The sequence below is a fragment of the Mustela putorius genome, unplaced genomic scaffold (genome assembly GCF_011764305.1).
Source record: "Mustela putorius furo isolate JIRA1106 unplaced genomic scaffold, ASM1176430v1.1 tig00000135_pilon_pilon_pilon, whole genome shotgun sequence".
NCBI classification, from domain to species: Eukaryota; Metazoa; Chordata; class Mammalia; order Carnivora; family Mustelidae; genus Mustela; species Mustela putorius.
In genome coordinates this window covers 626,054-646,373 of record NW_025421292.1, presented here as the reverse complement: position 1 = coordinate 646,373, position 20,320 = coordinate 626,054, and the positions used below count along the sequence as shown (strand labels likewise).

The 20,320-nt window shown below is 35.1% G+C and overlaps 1 protein-coding gene across 1 annotated transcript; it reads left to right on the top strand.

The window, feature by feature from the left end:
- The first annotated feature begins 31 nt into the window (after nucleotides 1-31).
- On the top strand, nucleotides 32-20,069 carry LOC123390652 (butyrophilin subfamily 1 member A1-like). The gene is made up of 8 exons (XM_045074845.1): nucleotides 32-45; nucleotides 97-110; nucleotides 196-216; nucleotides 1,240-1,260; nucleotides 1,601-1,627; nucleotides 2,240-2,266; nucleotides 18,921-18,947; nucleotides 19,172-20,069. Exons 1-8 carry the CDS (start codon nucleotides 32-34, stop codon nucleotides 19,699-19,701), a joined length of 681 nt encoding a protein of 226 aa, XP_044930780.1. The 3' UTR covers nucleotides 19,702-20,069.
- Nucleotides 20,070-20,320: the final 251 nt, after the last annotated feature.

Here is a 20,320-nt window from a genome sequence, read left to right as displayed (position 1 = left end):
AATGGTAAAATGTAATGACTATTTACAAAATATGATATTCCTATTGTCTATGTCATACTAATTTTCATATTACTCTGTTTTATTTTCAGATGAACCTAGAAAAGAAAATGGTAAAATTTAATGACTATTTACAAAATATGATATTCCTTTTGTCTATGTCATAGTGGTTTTCATATTGCTCTGTTTTATTTTTAGGTGAACTCAGGGGAAAAAATGGTAAAATTTAATAACTTATTTTCAAGATATGATCTTCCTATATGGATTTTTGCTGCTTTTTCCTTTTCTATTCCCCCTACTTTCTCTGTATAATTTCTCTCATGATTTTCATTCGTGTTTATTATATTACTATTTCCCTTCCTGTTTCTTTCTTTCTTATTCTCCCATTAGTTAACCCACTTCTCTCATTCACCCTTGTCTTAATTTAATGTATTATTTTTCAGCTGTCTCCATGACATTAGCAATAACTTCTTCTAGTGGCTCTGAAATAAGTCAAATATAATCTGACAATATATTTGAAAGAGCTCTCACCATGCTTGCTGTGCCTACAACCTGATTCTAAGCAAAACTGAAACTCTTCTAACTATGACACTATTTTATCAAAGAAATGTGCAATAGGTTGTTCCTTATGCAGAACCAACACTACTACTCTACCTTTTGACTGAAGCATCAGCTGGCTGGACTAAAAGTGGAGGATTATGGCGTAGTGATTGAGTCTTTAATTTGCAGTTTAACTTACTTAGATTTAAATCTTTGATCTGTTCATTTACCAACAGAAACTTCACAATGTTGTTCACCCCTTTGATTCTCAGACCTTTATTCTGTAAACAGAGGAATACTACTTCCCCATTATTTTGCTAGCATTCAATTGGGTAATTATATAAAACCATTAAATAATACCTATCTCAGTGAATGCATTGAATAAATACCGCACAGATGATGGATAGTATCACATTGCAGGTGATGATATTTATTAGTATCAGCATTCTAAACGACTTCAAAAACAATGTATCACTGTGGACTTGGTGAATTTTCTCTTGAATTTCAAATGTAAAATAATTTATCCATGTAAGCATGTGATATATTTTTGTATTTTTTGTTTCTGGTAAGTGTTCTAAAGAAGTGAGGGCTTTTTAAAAATCTTTAATTAAAGTAACTTATTTCACATGTTATTCATTTAAGGAACTTTAATTTTTCTTTTCTCTGTGATACTAAAATAGTGTTTTCACTTTTGTATTTCAGGAGAATTGCAAAAGGAAATTGGTAATTGTATTCCAATAGTTGAAATATTTGCAAGATATATTGTGGAAATCCCATGCTTCACTTTATCCTGTTTCTTTACCTCTTTAATTTTGAGTGTCTTTTAATTTTCCTATAGCCTCTCTATATTGTAGTTATCATGCTAGGAATGATTTACCTGTTTACCTTGATTAAGTCCTAAAAATCATGTGAGTCATCTTTATTATATCTGTAAGAAATAATTTATAAGGAATAATGGCTTGACTAATATTATAGTGATAATTAGATTATCAAAGAATGCATGTCTTTATTTGCATTTTTACCTCCTCAAGAGTCTCAGTCTTCTGTGTACTTTTCCTTTCAGATCAGAGAAGAGCCCAATTTAGGAATGGTAAGTAGCTCAGAAGTTCTTTCATGGCAGTTCTTAAATTCCATAAATAATAAGACTCCTAACTCAGCTCTAAACTCTGTTCCCAGAGAGTCAGGCATATTATACCATTGCCTGTATTCACTGTGTAGGAGCATAAATGAAAGAGAATCTGTAGTTAGTTAACTTATTTTTCCCTAATTTGGAATATTCCTTTCACTTCATCTCACTTTCTCAATTCTTTATTCCTTCACTCTGTTGTTCCTAATTCCTTCCTTTTCTTCTTCCTTCACCTCTCTTCTTTCCTTCCATTTTCCCATCCTTCTTATCTATCTTTATCTCAAACTACTCACCTTCCTATCATTACTTCTTCATTTTCTATCTCCCTTATTTCCTTTCTTCTTTTTATTGTTTTTAGTTTGCCTTTTTTTCTGACTTTATATTTTTCCACACACATACACAACTCAACCATTTTCTAGTTTAAGAATGGAATGGTCACATGCTTGTGAGGAAGAAAAGCAACAGACAGATAAATATGTCACTGAATGCTTAGAGAATGTCAGTGATGAGGAGAGGAAAAGATATAAGAAGGACCAGGAGAGAGTAATAATATTTCATCATTTTGTTCACCTGCAGACTGGCAGAATGCATCATTGTACCCTGGTGAGTACATTATCCTAACCATGATCATTTTCACTGCATCTAAGATATGTAGCTAAGCTCCCCAATTCTGCAAGATTCCATGCTACCAACTACCACATGACAGAGGAAAAAAAAGTATTGTACATAACTTCTGTTCCATAGAAAACTTACCAAGAAATATAAATTACTTTTCTTTCCATCTTTTTCCAGCCTGTGTCTCGTGGGACACTTACAAGTTAACTAAAGAAGATACTAAGAAATAAAAATAGTATCTTGTCAATTTAATAAATTTCCTTTTTCCTTTATCACAATTAAAGGAAGTTTTATATTTTTGTGAATTAATCCTAGCTACTCTTTCAAATAAACATCAAAACATGAAACAGTTTATCAAGCTAGAGTGTATCTTTAATGTGTCATACAAATACTCCTGGTTAAGAAGATCTACTTGGAAGATGCCCTCTAAGCAAAGACTTAGACCTAGACTCTTTCACTGTGTAACTTTCCAATATTCTTGATGTCCTTCAAAGACAGTCACAATTTTTTGAGAAAAAGAAATGTGAAGATCACCAAAATCTATAGTGTTTTGTGGCAGAGGTTGAGAGGGTATTGATCATGTACACCTACATAGGCCAGTTCTTTCATGTGGTTTCACCTAGGCATAAAGGGAGCTGGGAAAGGTGGTTTAGCTGTTTTCCCAGAAAACAGAAAAGCAATGAGTATTGTTAGAGTTTTGCCATCTCTACAACAAGCTGACTTTCAGGTAACCAAAGATCAACTTAATGCTTCTTTTCCTGTATCTATCTAACTTGGTCTTTTTCAAAAAGAGAAACCAAGGGTCCATGGAGTCATTGCAACTAACTTTAAGGCCAAGATCTCTAGGAGATGCCCATTTGTCTTCTGTCAGTAGATGTAACTCTTCTGGATATTGAAATCTGTGTACTCATAGACAGGAGTTGTCTGCACCCTTTATTCCATACTTAGACAATGCAATAAAACATGGATAACAATTTATGTTTGGAATAAGGAAGGAGAAAGCACCATAATCATCATTTACCAACAGCAGTAAGAATTTCCACCAGGGATTCTGTGAAGGCCCCCTATTCTGAGGGTGGAAGTGTTTTCCTGATTATGTAGATCCTTGTTCTGCTCTTGAGATGTAACTTGCTTCCAGTTTTCCTCAATAGCCCTTGGCTATCCCCCACTTCAAGTGCATAGTGGCAAAGCACTCTTCTGGCTCGTGCAGATTTATTTCAAAATATGCTTTGCATCTTTCATGCTTACAGTATGCTTTACTTTAAGTTCATTTTCTTTTTTGAGAAAATGTTATTGGATATAATTCATATACCATACATCTAATTACGTGTTCACTCATGTTTTGAAAATCAATTCAACGATTTGTTAATACATTTACACAGTTGGGCAACAATCATCAGATCCAGTTTTAGAAGATTTCTATCACCTGGAAAGATCTTTTGTTTCCATTTTCTGCCAGTCCTTTCCCAGGCTCAGGCAATCCCTAGTCTACTTACTCTCTCTTATAGCTTTGCCTTTTGGACATGTATGATTGGGATCATGTAATAAATGGTCTTTCTTTTTTTTTCCCATTTAACATGTTTTTGAGACTCTCCTTTTAGCATGTTTTAGTACTTTGTTCTTTTATATTGCCAGATAGTATTCCATTGTAAGGATATGCCACATTATGCTTATTTATACCCTAGATAATAGGTTTTTAGAATACTTCCACTTTATTTTATAGTTTTAAGTTTTAATTTAAATTATACTTAGTAAACACACAGTGTAATATTAGTTTCAGAAATAGAATTTAGTGATTTATTCACATATAACACCCCAGGCTCACCACAGCAATTGCCCTCCTTATCACCGATCACACATTTAGCCCTTTCCCTGAACCCACCTCCCCTCCAGAAATCCTGTTTGTTCTTTGTCATTAAGAGCCTGTTTTATGGTTTCTCTTTCTCTCTTTTTTGTTACCCTATGTTCATCTCTTTCATTTGTTAAATTCCACATATGAGAGAGTTCCGGTATTTGTCTTTCTCTGACTGACTGACCTCACTGACACTCTAGCTCCATCCAAGTTGTTATAAAATGATAATATTTTATTCTTTCTTATGGTTGAGTAATATTTCATTATATATATGTGTGTATATATATTTATATATTCATATATACAAAAATGTATACATATATACATATATGTATGTATATATAATGTGTATATATGTATACATTTTTGTATATACAAATATGTATAACATTTTGTATACATATATATGTATATGTATATATGTATACATATATGCATACATATATGTATACATTTTTACATATATACATACATAAATGTATATATATGTATACATTTTTGTGTGTGTATATATATATATATACACATATACACACACACACCCCCCACAATTTCTGTCCATTCAACAGTCAATGAACATATGGGCTCTTTCCATAATTAAGCTATTGTAAATAATGCTGCTATAAACATCGGTATGCATGTGTCCCTTCAAACCAATATATTTTTTTAACTTTAGTTAAATATTTAGTAGCAAAATTACTGGATCATAGGGTAGTTCTCTTTTTAACTTTTTGAGGAAACTCCAGACTGTTTTCCAGAGTGAATGCACCAGTTTCCACATTTGAAGCCTTATGAACAATTCTGCTAGGAACATTCACATACACATCTTTGGTCAAAAATATGTTTTACTGGGCGCCTGGGTGGCTCAGTGGGTTAAGCCGCTGCCTTCGGCTCAGGTCATGATCTCAGGGTCCTGGGATCGAGTCCCGCATCGGGCTCTCTGCTCAGCAGGGAGCCTGCTTCCTCCCCTCTCTCTCTCTCTCTCTCTCTCTGCCTGCCTCTATGCCTACTTGTGACCTCTCTCTGTCAAATAAATTAAAAAAAAAATCTTAAAAAAATATGTTTTACTTTTTCTTGGTTATAAATTAGGAGTGGGAATTCTAAATCATATGATAAATTTATGTTTAACATGAAATGAAATTGTCAAACTGTTAACCAAAGTGTCTGTACCATTTTACCTTTTAGACAACAATACATTACCGCATTTATTATTATCTGTAATTCTCATTATGGTCTTCTTAGTGGATGTGAAGTGTATCTTTTTGTGGTATTGGTTTGACTTTCTCTAATGTAAAATGATGTTGAATATTATTTGATGTGGTTTATAGCCTTTGTATTCCTTCCTTGATGAAATATCTATTTATTATTTTGCCATTTTAAATTTAATTTTTATTTTGTAAATAGAATTTATTTATTTATTTGAAAGAGAGAGCAAATGAGAGAGAGTGAGCAAGTGTGCATGAGCAGGGAAGGGAAGGGCAGAGTAGAGGAAGAAACACATTCTCCACTGAGCAGGAATCCTGACAAGGGGCTCCATCTTAGGACCCTGGGATCATGACATAAGCAGAGGCTTAAACAATTATGCTACCCAGGCACCCTATTTTGCCATTTTTCAATTGGAATATTTGTCACTCCATTTTTGATTTTTAAGAAATCTTTTTAATTTGGATACAAATATTTTATCAGATAAATTGTTTGAACATAATTTTTTTCTAGTTTTTGTATTGTCCTTTCATTTTCTTTTCAAAAATTATTTTGATTAACATATAATGTATTATTTGCCCCAAGGTACAGGTCTGTGAATCATCAGGCTTACATATTTCACAGCACTCATCATACTACATACCTTCCCCAATGTCTATAACCCAACCACACTCTCCCTACCTGCCCAACCCCCAGCAACCCTCAGTTTGTTTGTGAGAGTAAGAGTCTCTTATGGTTTGTCTTCCTCCTGATCCCATCTTGTTTCCATTTATTCCTTCCCTACTCCCAAGCCTCCAATCTGCCTCTCAAGTTCCTCATATCAGAGAGTTCATATGATAATTGTCTTTCTCTGATTGACTTACTTCATTCAGAATAATACCCTCTGGTTCCATCCACATCATTGCAAATGGCAAAGTTTCATTTTTTATGGCTGCATAGTATTTCTCTCTCTCTCTCTCTCTCTCTCTCTCTCTGTGTGTGTGTGTGTGTGTATACACACCACTTATCCATTAGGTGGACATCTTGGTTCTTTCCATAGTTTGGCTATTGTGGACATTGGTGTTATAAACATTTGGGTGCATATGCCCCTCTGGATCGCTACATATGTACTTTTAGGGTAAATAACCAGTAGTGTGATTGCTGAGTCTTAGGGTAGCTCTATTTTCAACTTTTTGAGGAATCTTCATGTTGTGGAGTGGCTGCACCACTTGCATTCCCACCAACAGTGTAGGAGGGTTACTCTTTCTCTGCATCCTCACTAACATCTGTCATTTCAAGACTTGTTAATTTTAGCCATTCTGACTGGTGTGCGGTGATATCTCATTGTGGTTTTGATTTGTATTTTCCTGATGCTGAGTGATGTGGAGCACTTTTTCATGTGTCTGTTCGCCATCTGGATGTCTTCTTTGCAGAAATATCTGTTCACGTCTTCTGCCCATTTCTTGATTGGATTATTTGTTCTTTCAGTGTTGAGTTTGATAAATCTATATAGATTTTGGATACTAGCCCTTTATCCATTATGTCATTTTCAAATATCTTCTCCCATTCTATCAGTTGTCTTTTGGTTTTGTGGACTGTTTGCTGTGCAAAAGCTTTTGATCTTAATGAAGTCCCAATAGTTAATTTTTGTCCTTGCTTCTTGTGATGTTTCTAGGAAGAAGTTGCTGTGGCGGAGGTTGAAGAGGTTGTTGACTATGTTCTCCTCAAGGATTTTGATGGATTCCTATCACACATTGAGGTCTTTCATCCATTTGAAGTCTATTTTGGTGTGTGGTGTAAGGAAATCGTCCAGTTTCATTCTTCTGCATGTAGCTGTCCAATTTTCTCAACACCATTTGTTGAAGAGACTGTCTTTTTTCCATTGGACATTCTTTCCTACTTTGTCGAAGATTAGTTGGCCATAGAGTTGGGGGTCCATTTCAGGGCTCTCTATTCTGTTCCAATGATCTATGTGTCTTTTTTTGTGCTAGTACCATATTGTCCTGCTGATGACAGCTTTTTAATAAAGCTTGGAGTCTGGAATTGTGATGCCACTAACTTTAGCTTTCTTTTTCAACATTCCTCTAGCTATTTAGGGTCTTTTCTGGTTCCATACAAATTTTAGGATTATTTGTTCCATTTCTTTGGAAAAAAGGGATGGTATTTTCATAGGGATTGCATTAAATGTGTAGCTTGCTCTCAGTAGTGTAGACATTTTTACAATATTTGTTCTTCCAATCCAAGAGTGTGGAAAGTTTTTCCATCTTGTGTGTCTTCCTCAATTTCTTTCACAAGTACTTTATATTTTTCTGAGTACAGATCTTTTGCCTCTTTGGTTAGGTTTATTCCTAGGTAACTTATGGTTTGGGTGCAATTATAAATGGGATTGGCTCCTTAATTTTTCTTTCTTCTGTCTTGCCATTGTTTATAGAAATGCAACTGATTTCTGTGCATTGATTTTATACCCTGACACTTTACCAAATTTCTGTATGAGTTCTAGCAATTTTGGAGTGGAGTTTTTTGGGATATCCACATAAAGTATCATATCATCTGCAAAGAGTGAGAGTTTGACTTCTTTGCTGATTCGGATGGCTTTTATTTCCTTTTGTTGTCTGATTGCCGAGGCTCAGACTTTTAGTACTATGTTGAATAGCACTGGTGATAGTGGACATGCCTTCCGTGTTCCTGACCTTAGGGGAAAAGCTCTGTTTTTCTCCATTGAGAATGATATTCGCTGTGGGTTTTTCATAGATGGCTTTGATGATATTGAGGTATGTACCCTCTATCCCTACACTTCGAAGAGGTTTTTTGTTTTTTTGTTTTGTTTTGTTTTTAAAAGACTTTATTTATTTGTTAGAGAGACACAGAGAGAGAGGGAACACAAGCAGGGTGAGTAAGAGAGGGAGAAGCAGGCTTCCTGCCAAGCAGGGAGCCCAATGTGGGGCTTGATACCAGGACCCTGGGATCATGGACTGAGCTGAAGGCAGACACAACAACTGAGCCCCCAAGCCCCCCTGAAGACTTTTGATCATGAAAGGATACTGTACTTTGTCAATGCTTTTTTACAATCTACTAAGAATACATATGGTTCTTGTTCTTCTTTTATTAATGTATTGTATCACATTGATTTGTGGATGTTGAAACAACCTTGCAGCCCAGAAATAAATCCCACTTGGTTGTAGTGAATAATCCTTTTAATGTACTGTTGGATCCTATTGGCTAGTATTTTGGTGAGAATTTTTGCATCTGTGTTCATCAAGGATATTGGTCTGTAATTCTCCTTTTTGTTGGGGGTCTTTGTTTGGTTTTGGGACCAAGGTAATTCTAGCTTCATAAAAGGGGTTTAGACGTTTTCCTTCCATTTCTGTTTTTTGGAACAATTTCAGGAGAATAGGTATTAATTCTTCTTTAAACGTTTGCTTCTTCTGGGCAGTTGTCTGGCCCTGGGCTCTTATTAGTTGGGAGATTTTTGATGACTGCCTCAGTCTCCATACTGTTTATGGGACTGTTCAGGTTTTCTATTTCTTCCTGGTTCAGTTTTGGTAGTTTATATCACTCTAAGAATATGTCTATTTCTTCCACATTGTCAAATATGTGACGTATAGTTGCTCATAATATGTTCTTATAATTGTTTGTATTTCTTTGGTGTTGGTCATGATCAATCCTCTTCCACTCATTATTTTATTTATTTATTTATTTATTTTGGTCATTTCCCTTTTTTTTTTTTTTTTTGATAAGTCTGGCCAGGGTTTTATCAATCTTATTAATTCTTTCAAAGAACCTACTGCTCCTAGTTTCATTGATTTGTTCTACTGTTCTTTTGATTTTTATTTCATTGGTTTATGCTCTGATCTTTATGATTTCTCTTCTCCTGCTGGGTTTAGGCTTTCTTTGCTGCTCTTTCTCCAGCTCCTTTAGGTGTAGGTTTAGGTTGTGTACTTGAGACCATACTTGTTTCTTGAGAAAGGCTTCTATTGGTATATACTTTCCTCTCAGGACCACCTTTGCTGTGTCCCAAAGATTTTGAACAGTTGTGTTTTCATTATCATTTGTTTCCATGATTTTTAAATTATTTTTTAATTTCATGGTTGACCCATTCATTCTTTAGTAGGATGCTCTTTAGCCTCTATGTATTTGAGTTCTTTCCAACTTTCCTCTTGCAATTGAGTTCTAGCTTCAGAGCACTGTGGTCTGAAAATATGCAGGGAATAATCCCAATCTTTTGGTACTGGTTGATACCTGATTTGTGAACCAGGATGTGATCTATTCTGGAGAATGTTCCATGTGTACTAGAGAAGAATGTGTATTCTGTTGCTTTGGGATAGAATGATCTGAATACATCTGTGATGTCCATCTGGTCCACTGTTATCATTTAAAGCCGTTATTTCCTTGTTGATCTTTAGCTTGTATGATCTGTCCATTTCAGTGAGGGGGGGGTTAAAGTCCCCTACTATTATTGTATTAGTGTTGATGTGTTTCTTTAATTTTGTTATTAATTGATTTATATAAATGGCTGCTCCCTTGTTAGGGGCAGACATATTTAAAATTGCTAGCTCTTCTTGTTGAACAGACCCTTTGAGTATGATATAGTGTCCTTCCTCATCTTTTATTTGTCTGATATAAGGATTGCTGCTCCAGCTTTCTTTTGATATCCTTTAGCATGGTAAGTTGTTTTCTACCCCTTCACTGTAAATCTGGAGGTGCCTTTGGATCTAAAATGAGTTTCTTGTAGACAGAATATCAATGGGTCTTGCTTTTTTGTATCCATTCTGATACCCTGTGTCTTTTGATTGGGGCATTTAGCCCATTTACATTCAGGGTAACTACTGAAAGATATTAATTTAGTGTCACTGTATTGCCTGTAAGGTGACTGTTACTGCATATTGTCTCCGTTCCTTTCACTTCTATTACTTTTAGACTCTCTCTTGGCTTAGAGGAACTCTTTCAATATTCCCTGTGGGGCTAATTTGGTGTTCTCAAATTCTTTTAGTTTTTGTTTGCTCTGGAAGCTTTTTATCTCTACTTCTATTTTCTTTTTTTTTTTTTTTTAAGATTTTATTTATTTATTTGACAGAGAGAGATCACAGTAGACAGAGAGGCAGACAGAGAGAGAGAGGGGGGGAAGCAGGCTCCCTGCCAAGCAGAGAGCCCGATGCGGGACTCGATCCCAGGACCCTGAAATCATGACCTGAGCCGAAGGCAGCGGCTTAATCCACTGAGCCACCCAGGCGCCCTCTACTTCTATTTTCAATGATAGCCTAGCTGGATATAATATTCTGTCTGCATATTTTTCTCATTTAGTGCTCTGAATATATCATGCCAGTTCTTTCTGGCCTGCAAGGTCTCTGTGGATAAGTCTGCTGCCAATCTAATATTTCTACCAGTGTATGTTTCAGAGTTCCCGAGCTGCTTTCAGGATTTTCTCTTTGTCACTAAGAATTGTAAGTTTTACTATTAGATGATGGGGTTAACCTATTTTTATTGATTTTGAGGGGGGGTTCTCTGCGCCTCCTGGGTTTTGATGCTTGTTCCCTTTGCCATATTGGGAAAATTCTCTACAATAATTTGCTCCAATACACCTTCTGCCCCCCTCTCTCTTTTTTCTTCTGAGATCCCAATTATTCTAATATTGTTTTCCCTTATGATGTCACTTATCTCTCAAATTCTCCCCTCATTGTCCAATAATTGTCTCTCTCTCTCTTTTTTTTGTTCAGCTTCTTTATTCTCCATTATTTGGTCTTCAATATCACTAATTCTCTCTTCTGCCTCATTTATCCTAGCAGTAAGAACCTCCATTATTTATTGGACCTCATTAATAGCTTTTTTAAATTTCAACTTAGTTAGATTGTAGTTCTTTTATTTCTCCAGAAAGTGATTTAATTTCTTCAGAAATTTCTTCAGAAAGGGATTCTCTAATATGTTCCATGCCTTTTTTGAGCCCAGATTGCACCTTGATAATCATCTTTCTGAACTCTAGTTCTGACATATTACCGATATCCATGTTAATTAGGTCCCTAGCCATCAGCATTGCCTCTTATTCTTTTTTTTTGGGGGGGGGGGTGGCTGGTGAGTTTTTCCACTTTGTCATTTAATACAGATAAGAATATATGAGCAAGAGAATAAAATACTAAAAGGGTGGCAAAGATCCCGGAAAAATATACACTGACCAAGTTAGAAGTGTCCCAAAACCGGGGGGGGGGGGGGGAGGAAAAATAAAAATTAAAAAATAAGAAATAAAAATATATATTAGACTGGTGAATAGAGCACAGCACCCATTTGATTTGGGGTGTATTCTGGCTCTTAGAAGAAACTACCTCCCAAAATTTTAAAGAAAGAAAAACATATGTGTATACACACACACACACACACACACACACACACAAATAAGGGTAAACATGATGAAGGGATGCAATATGCCTGTAAAGGTAAAAAGTAAAAGATGATTCTAAAAAAGAAATTGATAAGATAAGTTAATTGGGAAAAAAACGAGAGAGAGAGAGAGAGAGAGAGAGAGAATGTGATATGGCTGGAGACTAGAACAAAGCCATGTGCTAGATTTAGGGTATATTTTGATCTATTAGAAGAAATTGTATCCCAACATTTTAAAGAAAAAAAAACTATATGTATACAAAAAATAAGGTTAAATAGAGTGAAGGGATAAAATATGACCATAACAACGAAAATTTAAAAAGATTTTTAAAAAAGGTATTGTTAAGATAAAATAATTTAAAAACATTAGAAGAGGAAAGAGGAAAAGTTAAAAAAATAGGATTAGAAAAAAATAAAATTAAAAACATTTAACTTTGCAAGACTAAAGACACTGGGGAAAAAAGCCATGAATTCTTTGTGTTGCTTTCCCCTAGCTCTGGTTCTGCAGCTTTCCTTGATCAGTGAATTTGGTCTTGCCTGGATGATATTGCTGATCTTCTGGAGGGGGTGGGGGCTGTTGCAGTGATTCTCAAATGTCTTTGTCTGAGGCAAATTTGCACGTCCCAGGGGCCAGGCTAAGTAATCTACTCAGCTTCACTCTTGGTAGCTTTTGTTCCCTGACCACTTTCTGTAGAGCTTTGGAGGATGGGAATGAAAATTGCAGCCTCCCAGTCTCTGGCCTGTCAGAGCAGAGAGCTCAGGGCCCCACTCCTCAGTGCACCCTCAGAAAAAAGTGATCAATCCCTCCCATCTCCCTGGTCCCTGGCTGCATTCCATACTCACACATCCTGTGACCAGGTGTTTCTATCTCTGGTGCACAGCCCCATTTGGTATCTCCAAACCCAGCAGATAACTGCCTCGTGCTCCTGCACCAGTCCTCCCAGAGGAGGAAGGATGGAGTCTCTTCAGATCTGTCACTTGTGGGGGGTCCCTGCTTGAAAAACAGTGGCCTGACTATGCCTTGGATCACAGTTTAAGGTAACCCAAACTGAGAGCTCACTCCTTTGCTCTATCTCTGTAGCCAGCTTTCCCTCTATGATACCTGGCAGCTTGCCACACTCAGACAGCCCCAGTCTTTCTGTGATCCTGTGGGTCCTGAGACCACATTGTCCCCTTGAGGGCTCAACTACTGCTTAGCCTCTGGAACAATATCCCTCAACGGGACAGACTTCTAAAAGTTCTGATTTTTTTGCTCCACTTCTCCACTGCTTTCCAGGAGCTAGTCCCTCCCCCTGCATTCTATCTTCTTGTCACTTCAGATTCACTTCTCCACACATCGTACCTTCCAGAAAGTGGTCAATTTTCTGTTCCTAGAATTGCTGCTTTTCTTCTCCTCTATCTCCTGTTGAATTTGTAGGTGTTCAGACTCATTTGATAACAATCTAGCTTAATTCCTTGGCCCTAATGGTTTTTCAGTCTGCTACTCCTCCACCATCTTGCTTCCCTCCCAAAGATTATTTAATTTTAAAGAAGCATTTGGTGGTTATGTGCTCACTAGAAGAATATATCACCCTTTCATTTTCCTATTGGTGTATTTTGAAATGCTTAAGATTTTATTTTGATAAGATCCAACATGTCAGTTTATTTTTTCTCAAGCTTTTGGCTTCACATTTCAGAAGACCTTGCATAATTTGAGGTTTCAGATATTTTTTCTCCATTTTTTTCTACTGGAAGTCTTATGGCTTTAGCTCTTGCCTTTAGGTATATGACACTTTTTGAGTACATATTTTGTATTGCGTGAGGGAAACATCCCAATACATCTTTTTGCATGTGGATATCTGATGTGCCAACACCAACTCTTGAAAAGACTATACCTTTCCCCCTTGAATTGCCTTGGTTCTTTTGAAAATATCAATTGATCACAAGTTTATTAATGGATTTAAACTTTTGTTCTACTGATCTATTTGTCTGTCTTCATGCCATTCTCTTCATTACTATCATTTTATATTATGTTTTGAAATTTGAAGATGTTTTCTTTTTCAATTGTTAAGTTCTCTGCTATTTTTAGTTTGAACTGAAGAAGAAACACTGATGAATGTTGGACTCTCATGCTTTAGATGTGCTTCCTTTTTTGATTGTTCGGTTCCCTGCTATTTTTAGTCCAAACTGAAGATAAAATTTGAAGATGTTAAGTCTTCTCATTTTGATCTTTATAAAAATGTATCTTGGCTATTTTGATTCCTTTGCATTGCCATATGAATTCTAGAATCTACTTGAAAATTTTTCAAAAAGAAAAACAAAAACAAAATCCTGGGACAATTCTGTTAGGAATTGTGTTCAATCTGTAGGTAACCTTGGGTTGAATTGCCATTTTAAAGACTTATTTTTTTATGTATTTATTTGTAAGTGACAGCGAGATAGAGAGCATGAAAAAGGAGGGGGAGCTGCAGGCAGAAGCAGACTCCCAACAGATCAGGGAGCCCTATGCGGAACTCAATCCCAGGACCTTGGGATCATGACCTGCCCCAAGGCAGATGCTTAACCTTCAATTGCCATTTTAATGTTAGACTTTCTATTCATGAGTATAGAATGTTTCTCTTTTTACTTATATCATCTGTGTTGTCTCAGCAATGTTTTGTAGTTTTAGTGTACAAATCTTTCATCTTTTCATTAAATTTCTTCTTATTTGACATTCTTTGAAATTGTGAATGAATAGTTTAATTTCACTTTAGACATGATTAGAGTTTGTGTGTCAATTTTTTTTTAATCCTGTAACCTTACTGAATTCATTGGTCAAGTTCTAGTAGACTTTTATGGACATTTGTATGATTTTATTCAGGAATAATGAGTCAACTGTGAATAAAAGGAGATTTGCTTCTTTTTTCAAATCTGGATTTTTTAAAAACTAACTGCATAGAATCTCCACTACAATGTTGAATAGAAATAGCAAAAGCAGATATCCTTGATTCCTACCATGAAGTGAAAAAACACATTATTTTATTATTAAGTATTTCATCTGTTGTATATTTTCATAGATACACTTTATTAGGTTGAAAACTGCCCATCTGTTTCTAGTTTATTGATTTTTTTTATCATGATGGTATTAGATTTTATCAAATGCTTTTTCTGTGCCTATTGAGATGATTATGTCATTTTGTTGATTATTTTATTAGTATGGCTTGTTACATTAATTGATGTTCACACATTAAACTAATCTTACATCCTGGGCACAAAACCCACTTGATGGTGATCGATAATCTTTTTTGTATGTCTTTTTATATTCTATTTGTTAGTTTTTATTGACAGTTTTTGCATTTGTATTCATAAAAGATATCTGTGATATTTTTTCTGGCTTTGAAATCAGTGTGATACTATCCTCCTAGAATAAGTTTAGAAATATCTCTCCTCCCTTTATTTTCTAGAGGATTTTGTAGAATATTGCTATTGTTTATTGTTTATTTTTTTATTTTTTATTTTATTTTTATTTTTATTTATTTATTTTTATTTTATTTTTTATTTTTTATAAACATATATTTTTATCCCCAGGGGTACAGGTCTGTGAATCACCAGGTTCACACACTTCATAACACTCACCAAAGCACATACCCTCCCCAATTTCCATAATCCCACCCCCCTTTTTCCCAAACCCCCTCCCCCCAGCAACCCTCAGTTTGTTTTGTGAGATTAAGAGTCACTTATGGTTTGTCTCCCTCCCAATCCCATATTGTTTATTTTTTAAAATATTGATAAAGTACACCAGTAAAATCAACTGGAACTGGGAATTTCTTTGTGGAAAGTTTATAATTAATAATATATATAATATTATATATTTATAATAATATAATTAATAATATAATATAAATAATATTTATAATAATATAAATAATAATAATAATATAGTTGTGTCACTAATAAGTAACTAAGATATTAACAAATTAGTAAATTTTAGTTAGTAAATAAGTAAATTAACAGATTAGTAAATATTAATGAATTAGTTTTATTACTTAATATTTAATAATTAATTAATTAATATTACTATTTATTGGTAATAAATTAATAAATAAGATATTAAATCTTACTTGTTAGAGCTCTATCTAGATTTTCTATTTCTTAAGTCATTGTCAGTAATTTGTATTTTAAAGAATTACTGCATTTCATCTAAGTCTAATTTAGTGGCATAGAGATTTTCATAGAAATCCCATTTTAGCCTTCTAATTTCTGAGAGTTTAATAGTGATGTCCTGTCTTGCAAAACCCCCTCATGTGTATGTAAGGTGATTATTGTGGCTTTAAATTTTTTTTCTCTTATTCTTTTTTTTTAAGTTTTTATTATTATTTTTTTAATTTCAGTTAGTTCAAACACAGTGTAATATTAGTTTCAGGTGTATAGTTTCATGATTCAGAACTTCCACACAACACCTGGTTCTCAATATAACAAGTGCCTGTGCTTCTTATTATTGAACTTTGCTGACTTTTCTAAGAAGGAACATTTATTTATTTATTTATTTATTTTTAAATTTGTTTATTTGATAGACAGAAATCACAAGTAGGCAGAGAGGCTGGCAGAGAGGGAGAGAGAGGGAAGCAGGCTCCCTGCTGAGCAGAGAGCCTGATGCGGGACTCGATCCCAGGACCCTGGGATCATGACCTGAGCCGAAGGCAGAGGCTTTAACCCACTGAGCCACCCAGGTGCCCCAGAAGGAACATTTATTTAACTGACTGACACAAATATTGAATTTAAGGTTTTCTTTATTGATTGATCTTTTTATAAAGATTTTATTTATTTATTAGAAAGAGAGAGAGAGCATTAAGGCAGGGGGAACAGAAGGAGAAGGGAGAAGCAGACTCCCCACTGAGCAGAGAGTCCACAACATGGCTCCATCCAAGGACCCTGAGAAAATGACATGAGCCAAAGGCAGATGCTTAACCGATAGAACCATCCAGATGCCCCTTATTCATTGATTTCTAATTTCATTACTTTTGTTTGCTTCAAGCTCAGTTTATTACTTACTTTTTGGTCTGTTTAAGGAGCAGCTTAGTTTATTGGTTTAATTAGTAATTGGCTTAATTCTCCTTTTCTATAGAAGACATTTAAAACTCTACATTTCCCTTTAGGCTCTGCTTTTAGCTGCAGCCAGTAGATTTTGGTATGTAATATTTTCATTTTCATTCAACTCAAAATAGCTTCTAAATTTTCCTTTGATTTCCTTTTTGTTCCACAGATTATTTATAAATATATTGTTTAATACCAAATTTTTCTTTATTTCTAAAATTTGCTCCTGTTTTCATTTTCAACTTGATTCCACTGTAATGAGATAAGATCCTTTTGTGGACATTTTTTATTAATCATTTTAGTTTTTCATGAATGTATCTCAATTTGCTGTGTGCCCTTGTCAGTTGCCTTTGTGCATTTCTAGAATTCAAAAGTTCCAATTTAAGAACTTTTCCAGTCTTATTGTTGCTTTGGGAGAGAGAATTTATCAAGCCATTTATTAAGTCATTTCAGAAGCTTTTTGCTTCATGTTCTTTTTTTTTTTTTTTAAGATTTTATTTATTTGACAGAGATCACAAGTAGGCATAGAGGCAGGCAGAGAGAGAGAGAGGAGGAAGCAGACTTCCTGCTGAGCAGAGAGCCCAATGCGGGGTTCGATCCCAGGACCCCGGGATCATGACCTGAACAGAAGGCAGAGGCTTTAACCCACTGAGCCACCCAGGCGCCCTGCTTCATGTTATTTTTGACAACTTTTTATCTGAGTTTCGTAGACCTCTCATATATTTCCTCCCAGTTAGCTTCATTTAGTGATAATTATATCCAAAATAACTGTAGACATATTTGCCAATCTGATTTACTTTCTTATACATCTCCTTTTATGGTTGGTTTCTTGAAGCCACCTGAAGCAACTATGAAAAATTCATCATTTTAACTTGTTCTTTTCCTTAAGTCACTTTGTTCAATAAATAAATTGTGCTCTTCCTTTGTGCTAAAAAAAACACTATTTAACTTCATCTCTTCTCTGGAGTGGTCTAGAAAAGTGATTGCCATACTTGTTCTGTAAAGATCCATATTATAAATAGTTTAAGGTTTGTGGGCTGGATGGTCTGCTCACAATTACTCAGTGGTGCCTTGTACACTAAGGAGCCATAGTCAGTACATAATGAATTAGTGTGGCTATCTTCCAATAATACTGTGTTTACAAAGACAGTTGGTGGGCTGATACTTGGTTTAGAAAAGGTCACCTTTTTAAACTCTAATACTTGCCCATTTATTGGAGTTTTTCTATTTATTTTGATTTATGCCAGAAAAAAAGTAAATAATTATTTTGAGAATGAATAGGTTTTTCTATAGGATGTCAATAACAGATTCAATGAGTGCTCTCTTTTCAAATACATTCCTTCATATCTGCATGTTTAGGAACACATGATATGCTTTCCAAATGATCATAGGAAACAGTTTTAGCAAATGTTTTCTCTGCTTATTATGGATGTTTTGTGGTCAGCTTTATCTGGTTTGTCATTTCTATTGCCTAAGCACTAAACCAGACCACACATTTTCTTGTTTAAAAGTACCATTTTCATCTTTAGACTGTACTTTCTACATTGAGTAGTATAATTAACTTTGGTTTTTGTAAAAATAACTATATTGCCATGGTTAAGAAAATGGCTTGGTATTCCTCACTTCTGCAAATGATAATATGAGAATATCTGGTTCTATGGCTCTCCTGGGCAACTCCCTTCAAAATATTACCTCTGAGAACCAGGAATCTTCTGATCTCCTGTATTCTCCATTTTTAGAGTCTTTGCTCTTAGCCTTGTACCTAGGGAAGGAGTGGGAAAGTGTTACAATGGGAATGAGAATGAAAAAATATCATATGAACTATTTATTGTCAAAAGTATAAATGGTATGTTTTCTGCTGTGCACATTTTATTGACCATAACTCAGTCACATAAACTCACCTAAATGCAATGGGATAGGGAATGGAAATATGTAACTTCACTGCCTATTTAAAAAGTGGATAATTATCTTGGGACATCTCTATTCAATATCAAAGAAAATACAAGTTAGAGGAATTAATTCTTATGGGAATATTTAACAAGATAAGCAGTGAAAACTTTAGGTCAAGCAAAAGTTACTGAATAAATTTGGGAAATAAACAAAATAAGTATTAGAGGGAAGAAATTACCTCTTGTGCCAATAAATTCAAATATTAGGGCTGATGATGCATATTTATGTTCTTTTCAGACTGGAGGAAAGAATTTTTCCAGGCTGGTGAGTTATTCCCTGGTCGTCTAAGAAGGCCTCTACTCCTTACACTCCAGCTCAGTCTCTAGAGAAGTTTCTGGAGGGAAGATGAAAAACTCCACTGAGAATATATACACCTCCCACAGACCCAAGATATCTCAGGCTAACACAGCTATCTCTGTTTCCAGGATCACTCTAACCTTTTCAGAGAATATTATTCTGTTTTTCAGAGAATATTATTGTCTTTGCAGCAAATGTTATTCTAGATCCAGCCACAGCCCATCCTGCACTCATCTTGTCTGAAGAGAACAGAGGTGTAAGCTGTGGAAAGAAGCCTCAAGATCTACCTAAGGACCCACAGAGATTTAATTCCCTTCCCTGTGTTCTGGGACACCCAGTCATCACCTCAGGGAGGTGCTACTGGGAAGTAGACATCAGAGATAGTGGAGCCTGGGACCTGGGAATATGCAGGAATAATGTAATGAGGCAGGGGAGGATTTGTATAAAACCTGAGGATGGTTTCTGGGCCATCAGGTTTTATAAAGATGAGTACTGGGCACTCACTTCTCCAGAAATGCAGCTTACTGTAAGAGAGCACCCTACCAGAGTGTGTATTTTCTTAGAATATGAGGATGGACGTATCTCATTCTACAATATGACAGATAAATCCCACATTCACACCTTCTCTCAAGGTTCCTTTAATGGATCTGTTAGGCCTTTTTTCAGGCTTTGGCTCAATGATTCAAAACATTTGACCATCTGTCCAGTGCCTGAAGCATAACCCTTACTGTGATCCCTCCCCTATATTAGCAGAATCTTAAGACCTGCAGGTCAGTCTGGATTGAAGTACGAGGACATGACATGAATTCTCCTATATCGGAAATAAATTATTTTTTCTTGTCCTTTTCTTTGATTCTCCCTAACATTTATCTCCTTCATCAATGACTCCTCAAAGGCATGGTGCAGCATGCTTATGCTATGTTTAATGAAAATGTATATACATATATAACAAATGCACATTCATATAATATAACCATTTTATTATTATAAATGTACACAAGCAACTAATGTGTGTGATTGCCCAAACAATGTTGAAACTTCTTTAATATCTGACAAAGGTAGGAATAAAGAGAATGACCTTTTATTTTATACTCTTTTGTATCTTTGGGTTTTGAACTATGTTTATAAAATGATATATAGAAAAATAAAATTAGTTTCAAATACATGAAAAACTGAAGTGTTGTCAGTTGTCTAATCAGTAAGACATTCACAGGGAAGCAAGTATTTCCTAGTTTATTTCCTCAATTTATCTTTTCCTTTTCATGAAATTCATTCTTACACTTTTTATTCTCTTCACTCTTGTGAAATATGGATATTCCTTTCTGTTCCTATCACCATTT

Excerpts from the sequence above, each read along its gene's own strand:
- LOC123390652 (XM_045074845.1), top strand. Across the intron at positions 1,261-1,600 it reads AGAATTGCAAAAGGAAATTG|ATCAGAGAAGAGCCCAATTT; the intron begins GTAATTGTATTC and ends TTTTCCTTTCAG. Across the intron at positions 1,628-2,239 it reads AAGAGCCCAATTTAGGAATG|ACTGGCAGAATGCATCATTG; the intron begins GTAAGTAGCTCA and ends GTTCACCTGCAG.